Genomic DNA, 14728 nt, shown 5'->3' with positions numbered 1-14728 from the left:
AGGCTCCATCTTTCCTTTTTAGAAGGGAAATAAACTCCTTATGAAAATATACCTTATTTTATTTCTTATTCAAATATTATATTATGCTGCTAAAAAGACATTTCCATTATATAATGAGCAATTTTCATCAAGTGAAATCCTTGAGGACACTTCACCAGAATTACAAAAATTAATTTTAGACTGATGGAAAATATAAAAATGTTTTTCAAACCTGAAATTGGGTAACTGCCCTTGCTTCTCAACATGGACTCATTAAGTTGATAGCTGCTGCAGTGAGTGCAGAAACAAATATCAGAGACTGTGCAAATATCACACTAATTTATGCAGTAGAGGAATACCAATCAGCCTTTGGCAGTAACCACTACAACATCTCTGGATGACTGGAGTTTTAACTCACTGAGTCCAAACCTTTCTTCCATTTTCTCCAAATCTTTCTTACATTTTCCCCTGACGTAAGTGTTTCTACATACAGCATAGGACGTAAGTGTTTCTGCCTCCACAGACAGATACCAGGAAGGATGTTCATGGTTGCATGGCTGCACTCCAGAGGCTGTGTAAGATGACTTTCCAGACATCTACATTTTTATTGGCAGTTGCCTTGACAATATTTGGAGTAAAAAAAAGTCTCCCATCTGAACTAGGATTCATAGTTATTTTTCTTTCCTCTTACCATAAGCCAGAACCGGGTGTTCTGTGAAGCTTTATATGGATGGAATAATTAATTTTAATTGCCTACCTTAAAATTTAAAAAGCAGAAGTTGTCCTGTCTAGGCTGGCTGACTTACATATAGTTACTGATGTTTATCACTAATCTGCAATTAGTATATGGTTTTGAGGGTATAATTAAAGTGTACAGTTAACAATATCCTGCAGAACAGCTAACTCATATTGAAGAACATAATTTCTTGAAATATTACTTTCCTGATGTGCAGGAAACAAGAATGAAGCAGAAGAACTTACTAGTTCACTGCTTTGCTGCTGCATAATATTTTTTCACAGTCACACAGAATAATAAAGTTTGCATAGCTCTCTAGTATACTAGCCCTGAACAATTATATTACTCCTGGTATTCAGTTTATTTCTTTGTCATATTTCTGTCACCTCATCTTTGTGTGTAAGAAACATACTGTAGAGGCTAGAAATCATTTTTATTGCTAACCATATGTATACTTCTTACATGCTGAGCAACTAGGCTTGCACTTCGTGCGGTGACAACAGTAGCCGTTGATCATTACTGGAGTGGGAGAACCTCATTGTGAAGGAAGGCAAATTAAGGTACCCTGGAACTGAAAGGTGCTGGTATATAGGACAGAAGAAAAGAAAACCTTAAAATAAACCTTAAAATTTGTTAAAAGAATAGCTTGTGGAACCGCTCAGTATAGCATGCAATTAAACCCAGCAGACCTTCACTGCTTTTTTTGTGATTCTGTGGGATGATATAATCTTTTAAAGATGGCTCTCTCCCATTATTGACTGACCATTGGTATTTAGGCTATATGCAAGTTCATACCCAGACAACCCACTGTGGTGCTGAGGACAGACTTAATCACTATGGCTGACCATGGACCAGAACAACACAGTCACCAAAGGAGTGAGAGACAGAGGCAAGACCTAGAGGCTGGTGGGCAGCAGGCACCATTTCATTGCTCTTACCATGGCCATGCTCCTGCCCAACCTCAAAGGAGGACAAGCCTTTCACAGTCATGGCTCTGCAGTGGTTATTGGTATAGCTAACATAAAGTGGACACCTCTGTTGTCAAAATTTTATCAAAGAAAATCTGTGTCTTACCTAATCAAGCTGAAATCACAAGAAGCCAGATATCTGGAGCCACCCCATTCCTTGAATGGCATGCTCTCAGTGACCCATCATTTTTGGCATCATCTTTCCCTTTAAGTCCTTCTGAAAATTGTGTCCAACGCTTTAATGGATGTGAACTGCTGAGTAACACAAGGTGCAGTGCAGCACTCGGATCTCTGTTATTAATGTGCAGATAGTAATTACATGCCATTAGTGAATTGGCAGAATATATTCAATTCCTTTTGCTTGCAGTGAAATTCATTAGTAGCTTGGCAAAAAAAATGTCCTCGTCCATTTCCAAATCAGTAAATGAATTTTAGTGCTTCAGTCATAGCCACAGGAAAATCTTACTTGGAAGAATTAACAAGTGGCTAAGAGCTGATTTACTACTGCCATTTTACATTGAACACCGCCACTTAAATTTACTTCAGGTGTGCTTAGACTCCTAGGATGATGCATATCAGGATCAGGAGCAATAATGGAATGTAGGACTACAACACACCCAGGACCTGACCATCATTGCTCTGTCGTTCACAGTATCTATTTTAGCACTACTTCTGCTTTTTCTCTACAATATTTCAGAAATTCAATCATGTGGTGAGGAATTTGTCTGTCATTCCCATTCCAAATCTTTTCTATGGTGGTGTAGACCCATTTGTCTTTGAATTTAATATATTTTCAGCTTAAATATCTCCTCTTACTGCTTTTTGTATATGAAGAAAATCTATTCACTCTCAGCTTCCAATATAAGGTTATTTTCTGTCACCAGATACTTTCTAATACTGTATTTATGCACTAGGTTCAAAGTTGAAATAGCACCCCTTTTTGTCTATGCATTGTCTGTTTGGGGAAGTAATCTATTACCCACAGGACTAAAACTACTAATTTTCTGCTAATACAACCACCTTTTTTCCCCAATGTCTACCAAATTTCAAACACTTACATGATCATGCAGTTTGAAGTAGTATTTCTTTCACTATGCTTAATTTTAATAGTATAGTGTGTATTAATTTAATATTTAATAAATTCATATTTAATATTATTTCACTAATAATATTAAAAGTGTGTCTGTCCACATTCAAGTTAAATTCTTTAGGCCTATATAACTCAGCATGTAACATCATCAAATGCTCTTTTCAAATCCTTTTCCATCTTGAGAGCTATTCTATCATCTTTCCCTGAATCTGTATGGGAGCTTTTCACATCTTGCTTCGGTAGTTCTAGTTCTTCCACCTCATTACTCAGGTTTCCTGCATTAGTCCACAAACAACTTCATTATTCCCTTCTGACCTCACAATGTTTCCTAAATCAATTAAATACAGCCAACCTGATAAATTCTTTCATCCATAGAAGTACTTTCTATTTTTTTTTCCCCTGCTGTCCACTACCTCTAGCGTAGAGACTACAGCCTCACATTGTTTTCACCTGTTATTTTTTAACACCAATTGTGGAGATAGCGTGTGTCTTTCCCAGTCACAACACATCCCTTGCAACCTAGATTGATGATTTCCTTTGTCTGTTTTTGTAGTCTAGGTCACAGAAGGTCGGTGTCCCAGTCAGTCAGGTACAAAGCCTTCCCTAAGAACTATGCTTTTTCTGTGAAAGCTTCCTAAAGGTTAACCACCCCAAAGCCCCCCTTCTATGACTAATTCCTCAGCTGTTTGGTGTCATCATATGCATGGCTTCAACCTCCTTCTCAAGGAGAAAGAGGAAGGAGTGGGCCACGTCTCACCAATGTTTAAACACCTGTACGGGCATTTCTATGGTGTGACCCATCTCACAGTAATGCATGCATTAGGATAAGATTAGTCATGTTTGAGAAGTGTCATCTTCTCTCTTTTGATGCCAAAAGAAGCCAAAAGGCCAGGTCAGGAGTGGAGAACTGCTTGGTTTATCTCTGAGGCTGTATCCTCACCACTAAACTGAAGGTGCTCAGGCATGTTTCTGGGCACTGGACTCATACGGCATGAGGCTATACTTGCAGTCTCTGCCAGCCTTGCAAAGGGCAAGCTACTTGCAAAGCTTATTTTGGGAAAGGCCCTCTGCAGCCCTTGGAGCAGTCCAGTCCCCAAGCTGTGCCTGAGCACCTGTTTGGGAGATTGACACTTGGCTTGAGGCAAAAGCAGGCTGGAGACCACCTTAATGGCCTGGGAACAATTCTGTGCATTGTTTCATGTATTAACATTGCTTTCTTTAAACTTCTTTGAAGTGTCTCCCAAGCTTGGTGTAATGGTTCTCCAACCTTTTGGGAGAAGTCTGATACTGTCCCAGCTGGGATAATTTTATACCATTTGGGTCTACCCAGGTTCATTCTTTTCAAGTGGAAAACTACTCAGTATTTGTGGTCTTTTCAGTCCTTTTTGTGGATCTGAAACTGCACTTGGCAACCAAATGTAATTTAAAGAGAGAGAGACTTCATATTTTCATGTAATCGCTTGGTATTCACCTGCCATCAGTCCTTGTGTGGCTGTGGTGGAAAGTGATTTGTTCAATATTCAATATTAATTGACAATGCTTACATCAGGGACCTTAACTTCTTTCTCTACCCATTTACTTCTCCACTGTTTGAATTTATGCCCACTGTCCCTTTTGTGAATTTGACAGAAAAATATGGAAATATTTCCCTAAATTATTCTTTACAAACCCCTAAGCTATTATTGTTTTGTTTTGTTGTTTGTTTTTTTTTAAAAAGTTTCTACTGCTTCCTAAATAGAGTCTCCTCAGTAGGGTTTTGCTGTGGAATTGGCCACAGCTGGCCTGCACGTGGCATTTTACCTGTGATGTCATGTGGCAAAACAGTTCATTTCATGCTTCCAAGGCAATCATCAGCGCACCCTTGTGCTTTTTCTCGCTTTCATCCTGAGATACAAGATATGAGGTCTCTTGCCTTAAAACATCCTTCATTTTTCCAAAGATGTGAGTGGGGATCAAACTCCTGAATTGCAAGGGACACTGGAGCATTACAGCCTCAAGGAAATGTCTATGCTATGTGACATTGTTTGAAAATCCCATCTTGTGCCTCACTCCATGAGTGAGTACCTTAGTGCCCTGGAAAACAAGCCAGTGTGCCTTGGTTCCCCCATCCATGAGGAGACAGTATTGCCTAGATATTTTTGCAAAGCATCTGGGGGGTAAATGCACTGTATATTTGGCATGTGTCATTTTAGTAGCATTTGGATAGACACCCAGTTGTGTCTTTCCTTTGACTTCAATGGATCAAACTCTTAATAGGAGTATGAAAGCACAGAATTAGTTTTCGGTCAGCTAAAATTCTGATTTCTAAATCTTTGTATTTATAACACATGCAATACCAAGGATGACTTTATGTCCCACTGTAAAGGGAAAAACAATCAAACCCTTGCTCCAGACTGCTCACATGAAAGGCGGAACCCAGCTGCAATCTCTAGGCACGTGGATTCCTGCTCCTGTAGCACATTTTGTGCTCCTTGACAACTCTGCAGCAAGAACCGCAGCCCTTGTCCCAGTACAACACCTTGCCAAGGGATCTGCAGGCGGGACTCCCAGTAGGTGTAGATTCCCCTGGAGCTCAGGGTCCTCTGCTTTTCTCTGTGGCTGTGAGGACAAGAAGGAGATGACTGAAATGAGAGCTCTGTTTCCACCATGGGAGCCAGGTTTTGGGGCAGGGCTGTAGCCACAATGGCCCCTCTCACCCACCGGGTGAGGGGCAGCTCCCGCTCTGCCAGGGCCACCTCACCGCTGCAGGCCTGTGCCTGCCACACAAAACTTCAGGTGATGCCGAGTGATAATAAAATAAATGTCTTTATTTTTAATAGATGGACAAACCAGACCCAAAACCAGACAGTATTTTCCTGATTGCATGGGCACATTGAATACAATACAAATGAAGTTAAAACATAGATATCTATATTATGCTTCCTATCTGCTTCATTAGGTATAGTCTTAATATAGGATTTCTGACACAGACAAAAATATACTTTTTTTTTAACAACAGCCACAAATACTGCCCTGATTAATAGCAGACTTACAATAACTTACAGTCTAACTGCACATGGGACTTGATCAAATACACATGAAGGGCAGAAGGAAAAAATGATTAACAGTTTTTTTCCTATTATATTTATACTTGAAATCCTAAATCATTCTACTATATGAAAATAAAAGACTAAATCTTTTACTTTATTTGATCCACTTAATGCTTACATTCAGTTCAGGTTCACAAAAGTATGTTTTATTTATAATACATATACCATCCCAATTGGACAAATATAGATGAAATAATAACTGTTTTTGACATCTCTGCTATGTTATTAACCTTGATTTTATGAACACGTCTCATGCAAAGGAGGTAAAAAACCCTGTCAAATAAGTGCTATTCACAAATGTGATTTACATGAAAGTAAAATGTATGATCTTGATATGAATATTTTATCTAGAAATTGTAGGCTCAGAAACAATAACCTCAGTGTCTGAAAATGAACTGTTTGCTTCACTGATTATAGACACAATTCAGTGCACTGTACTACTGTCTACAAATTTTGAAAGTGGAGAAGGAGCATCTGATGATTCCCACGAAAATAAGGTCTACTTGAAGAATCACATCCTGTTGGCATTTTACTTGTGGAAGTAACTTGTTTGTACTTTGTTATATTTTTTTGGGGGGTGTTGTTTTTGTTTTTGCTCCCCCCCTCCTCCCGCCCCAGCTATCAATTATACATATGGCCTTTGGTTGTATGAATATCTTTGTAGAAATTTAATGGTAGGACAGCTGAACTAAGGCAAGAAAACTTGTAAACAGACTTTGCACAGGGTTGTTTAGTTTGGCTTTTGGAGTTGTCCTTTCCACAACGCAGCCCACCACTGCAACCACTGCAGCTGTTGTTTGACTCACACAATGACACACATAGAGACTTGGTATGTGGAAAGCAGAGTTATGGTCACACGATGAACAGTCTTCAGTGCCACTTCTCTGCTTTGCATGATGAAGCTTCCATGGTGTGCTAGTTGTAAAAGTGCAATAACATTTCAGCTTCCACAGAGAGCACAGGACAGCTTTGTTGGAACCATTTTCCACCAGAGAATGCATAGTTCCATCTAAACAGGAATACTTTGTGAAATCACAGTGATTTCACAAAAATATTCAATAGGATAAACAGTATAAAATACTCTGATAATGTTGAAAGCATCTGGCTTCAAATTTTTGGACTAATGCATTTTAATTTTTCACGTAACTTTTTCATTTTGAGCATTTTAAAAGCCTTTATGCTTTTATGGCAACAAGGGAATACAAGGGAAAAGGAAAGATTTTTATTTTTCAGTCATGGTTTCTTAAATGATTCCAGCTGAATCCCTTCTCCTTTCCTTCTCCTCCCACTATTGGGAATTTTGAAATAAAAGATACAGAAATGCTGCTGTATTCAAAGCATCTGGCCACTATGCAGCCTCTCATAGTGAAATTCTAGCAATTCCTACACAAATCTGAAAATTTTCAGGAAGACCTACAGGTGGCTGTAAAATGGGATCCTCTGACTTACTTTGGAACTGCAGCATTGGCAGTTGGCCTTGGCTATGTAAGCAGGCAAAAAGCTTGTTTGATATTTTCTTGTAAGAAGGGAATCGGGCAGTGGATTTGGGCCAGAAATGGATAATAATTCAGCAGTAGCTCTGTTGTCCCCTCTCTATTCTGTATGATCTCTTTCCTCTATTCTTTTCCATGGTTCATGGGGTAATGAATACTGCTGGGCTCGCACCTGGTTTGCGAGAGCCTCAGCACCTGGAATTTCAGTGGTGGCTCATTCACTCACCCTGCAGGAACTTTTCACTGCTTTGCTATATTGGCTTTTCTGGGTTTTTAGTGCAGATCCTGATTTTGATCCCACAGATCCATAGCACACTCCATATCTGTTAGCACAGTAGTACCGCAGTTCACAATGCATATTCAGAACTGAGATGCAGTGTTATTTTTAAATGTAGTATATGGAGAAAAAAATCAACATCTCTAAAATTAATTTTCTCTATGTATAAAATATATATATATGTTGTTAAAACTCCACAAAAGGAGCAAAAACATATCTAAGGATTCAACCTTGTGAAAGTTTATGTCAACATTGAATGCACAAGTTGATGGCTTCTTCCTTTAGCAGCAAAACCTATTCTTACCTCTCCCGTCTTCCAGTATAGCTTCTCCTGTTTGAACATTAAAGAATTTTCACCAGTGACCAGCAACAGGAGGAGATCTGGATTTCAGCTGAACATTTTGTGTCATGTGTAGATATCAAAAAGAATTACTGAGCATAACTCTTAATTGTACAGAAATCTAGCTATTAGATCTCCCACTGTGAAAGGCACGTACCAACGGGGACAGACACAATTGTCTCAGCCATGGGCAGATGGAAACGACATTGTGTGTTCCTTCCTGGCCAGGGCAAGTCAGAAGAAGCCTCACCTCCCTGCTTTGCTGCTTCTGGCCAGCATTCCATTCATGAGTGAAGTCTCCCCTGTGCCTGGCTGCTGCTGGTGCCCTGCAGAGTCACCGTGATGGCCCAGGAGGATGGCTGTTAACGAAGGACTCCAGAATTTAGCAGAAGACACCGTTGTGCCTTTCTCTATGTTTGTGGGTTCATCTTGCCTTTCAGTTCCCCTCCAAGCTGCTGCTGCTTTCAGAGGTAGACACTTACAGACATGGAAAGCTGCCCAGCAAACCTGTTTTTCCCATGGGAAATCAGATTTTTGAGAAAATGTGATTTCCCATGGAAATGCTACACTTTCCAGAGTAATCTCAATGAGTCCAACCTGAAAGACTTTGACAATACTTTTTTTATTATGTGAAAAATGGGAATTTTCCTCATGGAAAACCCTCTCATCTGTTTTTTTCCAAGCCTTCCTGACTCTCCCTATTTGTTAATATTTGTTCCATTGATGAAGTTGCTTGGTGTCAGACTGCTTTGCTAAGTGTTCATTTTGATGCTAAGTCAAGATAAGGCTTCTTTTCTCAACATTGAAAAGTTCTATTTAGTTTATAAGAGTTCTGTCATTTCTCACAAGCTGAGTTTCAACTCCAATTATTGCTTTAAAAATTTTGTTATCCTCCATTGGTGACATCCACTAACCACAGGAAAAAAAGAATACCTATGGTAACATATTTGGCTTAAGGTCATCTTGCATTGGGTATAATGTAATTTTACACTGGTGACTTCGTTATAAGTTTTTTAATTAATATATGGTGTTCAGGACTCCTATAAGGAATTATTACTATTTGTACATTTTGCTGTCTTATACAAATAATAAAATACTAGATTTGTATTATTTCAATTTCTTTATGAGGAAAAAACCAATGAGACCAAAAACCCAGGTAAGTTATGTATCTGTCTTTGCTCAAGCAACTAGCTCTTTAGTAATAAATCACTTATAGCTGTGACAATATATTTTCACTTAATGCCAATAAAATGTTGACTGATAGTATTTCAGAGTGACTGCATTACAATCTCTTCGTACGATGTCCTAGCTAAATAACCATTGTACTTTTTCTGTTATGTATATTTTCAATTGTAAATATTTCTTTAATTACACAGTATATAGTTCTGGGTGGAAAGAATGGGATCTGAGTGTATCTTTTGGTAAACACTCTATGATCTAATGCAACATGTTAGATAATAACAGAAAAGAGTTCCTCCCATAGGATGCTCCCGCTCCTGGAAACAACTTAAAGAATTGTGCAGCGGCATTTTATTCCCAGTTCTTGCTTTTTTTTTTTTTCTGATAAAATGCCTCTTACTATTCTCTGTAGAATATCCTGCTTCACATTGCTTTGCCTGTGGCTACCAGATTTTTTAATTATCTTCAGTGTTGGATAGCTCTGGACTTGAATCAACATAATTGAAGGCTTCCTTGTTTGTAAAAGTTGAGCTCAAAGTTAGACTGTGCCGTGGATTCACCGGTGCAAGTTCATTTAATACAATATTGTCACTTTTTACAAGAGTTGCTTTGTCCATGTGTTCTCTACTGTACCTGGCAACAACAGCATCAAGGAAGTCCAGCTTTGGTGGCAAAGTCCCACTCTCAAATAAGTATTTGGCTAAGTAGGAGACTATAATGTTAGTAAAGAAGGAGGTAAGCATAGCAAGTGTTTTAAATGGGAATCGCTGGATATAGATGTTATTTTCATCTGGATAGCAGCCAGGATAGTAGATCAAGGGCTGAAGGTAGAGGTACGGTTCTCCTCCGGTTATTCTGAGAACAAGGCCAAATAAGTATCCTGCAATGGCACCGTAGGTGTTGGTTCCTTTAATAAACAACACACACAGGAGCTGGGGGAATATGATGATATAAACAAGGTCAGAGCTGAGGTACCACAGGCCGTACACTGACGAAGCCAACAGTGCCATTGCTGTTGCTGATGCTCCAAACAGAAAAACAGTGATTCTCATGACCCACACGATTTCCCTGTCTGAAGCCTGCAAAAAAGGGGCAGTGTTAGGTGTTTTCTTCAAGGCAATAGATGTATGCCGACATTTATACACATAGTCAATATAAAATACTGCATGACATATTCAATAATATTTACAAACAAACATCTCTGTCTCAAGTGCAGTGAAAAAAACCCAAGGGTTATGGTTGCCATTCCCAAAGTCATTAATCTTTGAGCATAAAGAAAAGTTTGACAAAGCATCAACGAATAAAACAGTAGTGTTAGAAGTAACTTTTAAATATAAGCACAATATGGCTCAACCTGAAAAAACTGTCAGCATCAGAATTTCTTCTCCATTCCTTAAGAAAATCTCTGACTCACTAGCCAATTCTGTTGTCAAACGATTTCCTGATAAATCCATCATTCAGAAAGATGTCCCATTTTGTTAAGGATTTAAGTAAAACTTATGGTTGCAGCGATAGTTAGGAGCTGCTTGGATAAACTGCAGTGCCACGAGAACTCTTGATACCACCTCCCCTGAGCTAGCTTTTTCATCTCTGTTGTCAGTCACAACCATAAATATTTTTATTACTTTCAGTTTATTCAATATTCTGTTAGGAATGAAATGCTATACTTTTTCTAGTCATAGGCAGGAATGTGAAAGGGGTGTAAAGGGGTGTTTCATTATGACATTACAGTCTATGCATCACCTAGTTAAGGTCTCACCTAAAATTTTCTGTAAAAGTAAGAGTAAAAATGTAATCTCACATTTTGCCGGAAGGAAAGCTGGTAAATGTTCCGAGCAAACATAGAACTTGCTGATAAAATTGAAGAGTCAGCTGACGACATCACAGCAGCAGATACAGCGCCAAGGCCAAAGAATGAGATATAGACTGGGCAAAGGTACTGGAGCACAATGGGTAAAATCATATCTGCTTCTTTTTTAGTCATGGGGTCAGGGACACCATACTCAGTCTCGTTCCAGGCTGCAATATGGACACCAGTATGTTATTAGTAACATTAGTAGTCATCAGCTATGGCATCTCTTGACTTCATGTGTAGTGAGCTATTCATATTGCCACATTTTCATTCACGTTCAATGACCAAACTGTTTTTAGGGCCAGAGCAATGGCATTTCAGAGAGGCAGTGTCCCACTAGTTTCTCTTAGGCAGATTTAATTCTGCTCGGCATTTTAACTTGTCTCTAAGCTAAGTCTGACCACAGCCTGTGCTTAACCAGTAGGAAGTTTAATATTAAAACTTTGCATTGCTCATAAATTTCATTTTCCTCAGTAAAACAAGTCTGGGATCCATGTTTGTTTATGACAAATGAGCTTTGAGTCTGTAATCCAAGCCACACGTTAAAAATTTCTAATAAAGCATTTGTCTCACTGTGGCAAAGGCCTTGACAAGGATGTTTTGGTCAAGATAAGAAATTCCTGATCTATCGTAAAATCTTTTAGAATCATTTAGGTTGAACAAGACCTTTGAGATCATTGAGTCCAACCGTTAACCTAACACTACCAAGTCCACCACTAAACCATGCCCCTAAGTGCCACATCTACATGTCTTTTAAATACCTCCAGGGATGATGACTCAACCAGACTTCCCTGGGCAGCCTGTTCTAATGCTTGACAACCCTTTTGGTGAAGAAATTTTTCCTAATATCCAACCTAAACCTCCTCTGGCACAACTTGAGGCCATTTCTTCTTGTCCTATCACTTGTTACTTGGAAGAAGAGGCGGACACCCACCTCGCTACAACCTCCTTTGAGGCAGCTGTAGAGAGCGATAAGGTCTCCCCTCCGCCTCGTTTTCTCCAGGCTAAACAACCCCAGTTCCCTCAGCTGCTCCTCATTATTACTGTTAGGACCAAATAAAAGTACCAGAATCTAACTCAAACGTTAAATAGAAATATTACATCTGTAGGTACCTAGAATGTGCAAAATGAATTAGTCTCCACCTCTGGGGTAGGAGCAATTCCCCCTGGGAGAAATATTCTACAGTATTATTTTTCAGTGTAGTCTCCTGTTGAAGTCATGAATTGATTAATGATGTCACCAGCCTAGATTATATCTAGCATAAGCTTTGTAGGGTTTTCATACATTTATTGTACTATTAACTTTACTTTTTTTGTACTATTCATTTTTAATCATTTACCTGTAGATGCTCCAATTGCACCAATGAGTACTGCAGGAAGAGCCATCACAAGACAGCCAAAAGCAGCCAGAAATGACAGAACTTGAGCATATGTGGCAGAAGATGAGGAAAGAACTCGCTGGAAATATGCTTGCCATGGAATTCCTCCCAATGTCTGCAAACACAATGGCATCCGGTCATTGGGGGCTAACTCTGGATTTTCTTTTGCTATCACAGTAGAGGGAGCATGTTGCTGCTCTTTATTTATTGAATATCAGTCAGTCAGTAACAGCTGTAACTTTCATTCTCACAAGTAATGTCACTGTTGTAAATCCACTTAAATCCCGTTCTTTTAGACAAGTTATTCCTCTGTACAATTAGCAACAACACTTCACGCTTACATAGTCTCTCTGATCCCCAGATATTGAGCTGTATAAATACTTGATAAAGCCATATGAAAGGTTATAAAATACTATTGTCATATTTCATATTTTAAGAACTTGGCCTCCAGTACCCTCCTGCAGCCAAAATGAGATTAAACTCTTACAGAATTCGAAAGCAAGATTTTATCTTCCTTTATGAATGCGTGTGGTCATCAAAACAAGGCAACATGTTCTGTATACACTGAACTCAAGAATCCGAAAAGTTATGCTCACACTGCCTTGAGCAAATATGACACCAATAGAAATTACAGATAAAGCAGCAGACGAAAATTTTCTTTTATGGTGGCAACGCTTCTCTGTTTTTGGGTATATAACAATGAAGATCCTGATTAGACTTAAATTATATCTGCAAAATATGACACAAAAGAGTATTATCAAAGGCTGAAAAACCAAGTGCTAAAAATTCTGTCTTGAGAGCAGGGTTTGAATAGCCTCCACTAAGTAAGTAAGTGCCTATGACTAGACAGTGTGGAAAGAAAACAAAGCAAATTGCTCACTGAATGTGCACAGGCCAGTTCTACACACTAAATGAGGCAGGAGGAATTTGGACCAAATAGTGTGTATACAGGTGTTTCATATATGTTTCATACACACACAGGGACCAAACGAATGTTTCACAGGCAACTCCGATTTTGACTTGCTCTTTATGACTGTTCTCCTTTGCAGCCTTGATAATGTTCCTTTAACAAAGCTTTCCAAGCATGTATAAATTTCTTGAGTGATAATGAAAAAAACAAGATGAAAAGAAAATGTGTCACATTTTGGCAGCATCAGAGCTTTCCTTTGGTCATCATCAGAGACGAAACCTTCAGGCTTACACAGAATACAGGCACTTGAGCTAATGTCATACTTTGGCTTTCTGAGAATCTCTGAATGATTTAAACTGGATAAATCAATATATTTTAATAGCCAAATTATCAGAAAACTCTGAAGATATTTGGTTTAGATTATTAAAAAAAAAAAAAAGACCAACCATTCAGAGAAAGGAATCCCAAAGTACAATATGATAATAAAAACAGTGTAGAGTTGCTCAGGGACACTGAGAATGGAAAATGTTAGCATGTGTTGCTAGATCTTCTAATGGAAAGTACTTAATAACCACCAATCCCAGGTGTAATACATGGGTATTAAATAACGAAAGCCCCCAGTTCATTCTGGCATGTGTGCATGTACGAATTCATCCATCCATCCATCCATCTCTGCGAAGCTTTTTCTACATCACCTATACCTAAGGCATATTTAATCATTTGTACAACATATTTATTGCCTTCTGCAATATATAAATTCCTTTGCCAAGAATGACATCAGTTAAGTATTAGCTGCATAAGTTTAATTAATTTTAGCATAAGTCAACTCTTTTAGCCTGATGATATTTAAACTGCATTCCTGGCAATGCTGACTTTGACAGCTGTGCTACAATATTCTACTGATATTTCATTGCAATCATTCAAATGTGCAGAAATATTGAACAGAAGTCAAGAGGGTAAAAGTTTTCAGTTTGCTGGAAACTCTTAACTAGACTCTCTATTATTTGCAGCTGTCACAGTAACGGTGTGAGTGCCTAAATGTTTCATTCCTTCATACAAGCTGTCACTTACCAGTAAAAGGAAATTGTCCAGCCATGTGTAAATGTCAAGTGAGTTGATAGATCCAAGCCATGGTGCTTGGTGCACCTGGTGCACAGCCGTGAGCCCAATGTCTGTCACTGCAGGATGGGACATCGCAAAAGGTACGCTGATCCACTGAAACCAAAGAGTAGCACTTTGTTCAGGTCTAAAGAAGGCATTCTAAACCCAGGAAATTTTAATATTAATATTGGTCTGTTTTTTTTTTCTTCTCACATGCTACAGATCAAAAGCCAAGTTGCTGAGCTGACTTGCAGAAAAGTCAGGTTATGTGCTGGTGGAGCATCTCCGAAATCCAGAGAGCTTAGTAGTGGATAGCTTACCTCTATTCGGGAGAG

General features: G+C 38.8%; 1 protein-coding gene across 1 annotated transcript in view; it reads right to left on the bottom strand.

Moving 5' to 3' along the window:
- Positions 1-5584: 5584 nt before the first annotated feature.
- The window catches only part of SLC5A7 (solute carrier family 5 member 7), a 28143-nt gene continuing 18999 nt past the window's right edge, over positions 5585-14728 (bottom strand). The window contains exons 6-9 of the mRNA XM_064439614.1: positions 14364-14507; positions 12344-12497; positions 10953-11170; positions 5585-10230 (exon numbers count right to left, since the gene is read on the bottom strand). Coding sequence (XP_064295684.1) covers positions 9607-10230; positions 10953-11170; positions 12344-12497; positions 14364-14507 — 1140 coding nt within the window. The 3' untranslated portion in view covers positions 5585-9606. The remainder of the gene's footprint in view (positions 10231-10952; positions 11171-12343; positions 12498-14363; positions 14508-14728) is intronic.

This window comes from Phalacrocorax carbo, chromosome 1, assembly GCF_963921805.1.
Source record: "Phalacrocorax carbo chromosome 1, bPhaCar2.1, whole genome shotgun sequence".
Lineage (NCBI taxonomy): Eukaryota > Metazoa > Chordata > Aves > Suliformes > Phalacrocoracidae > Phalacrocorax > Phalacrocorax carbo.
This window is presented reverse-complemented; position numbering and strand designations above follow the sequence as displayed.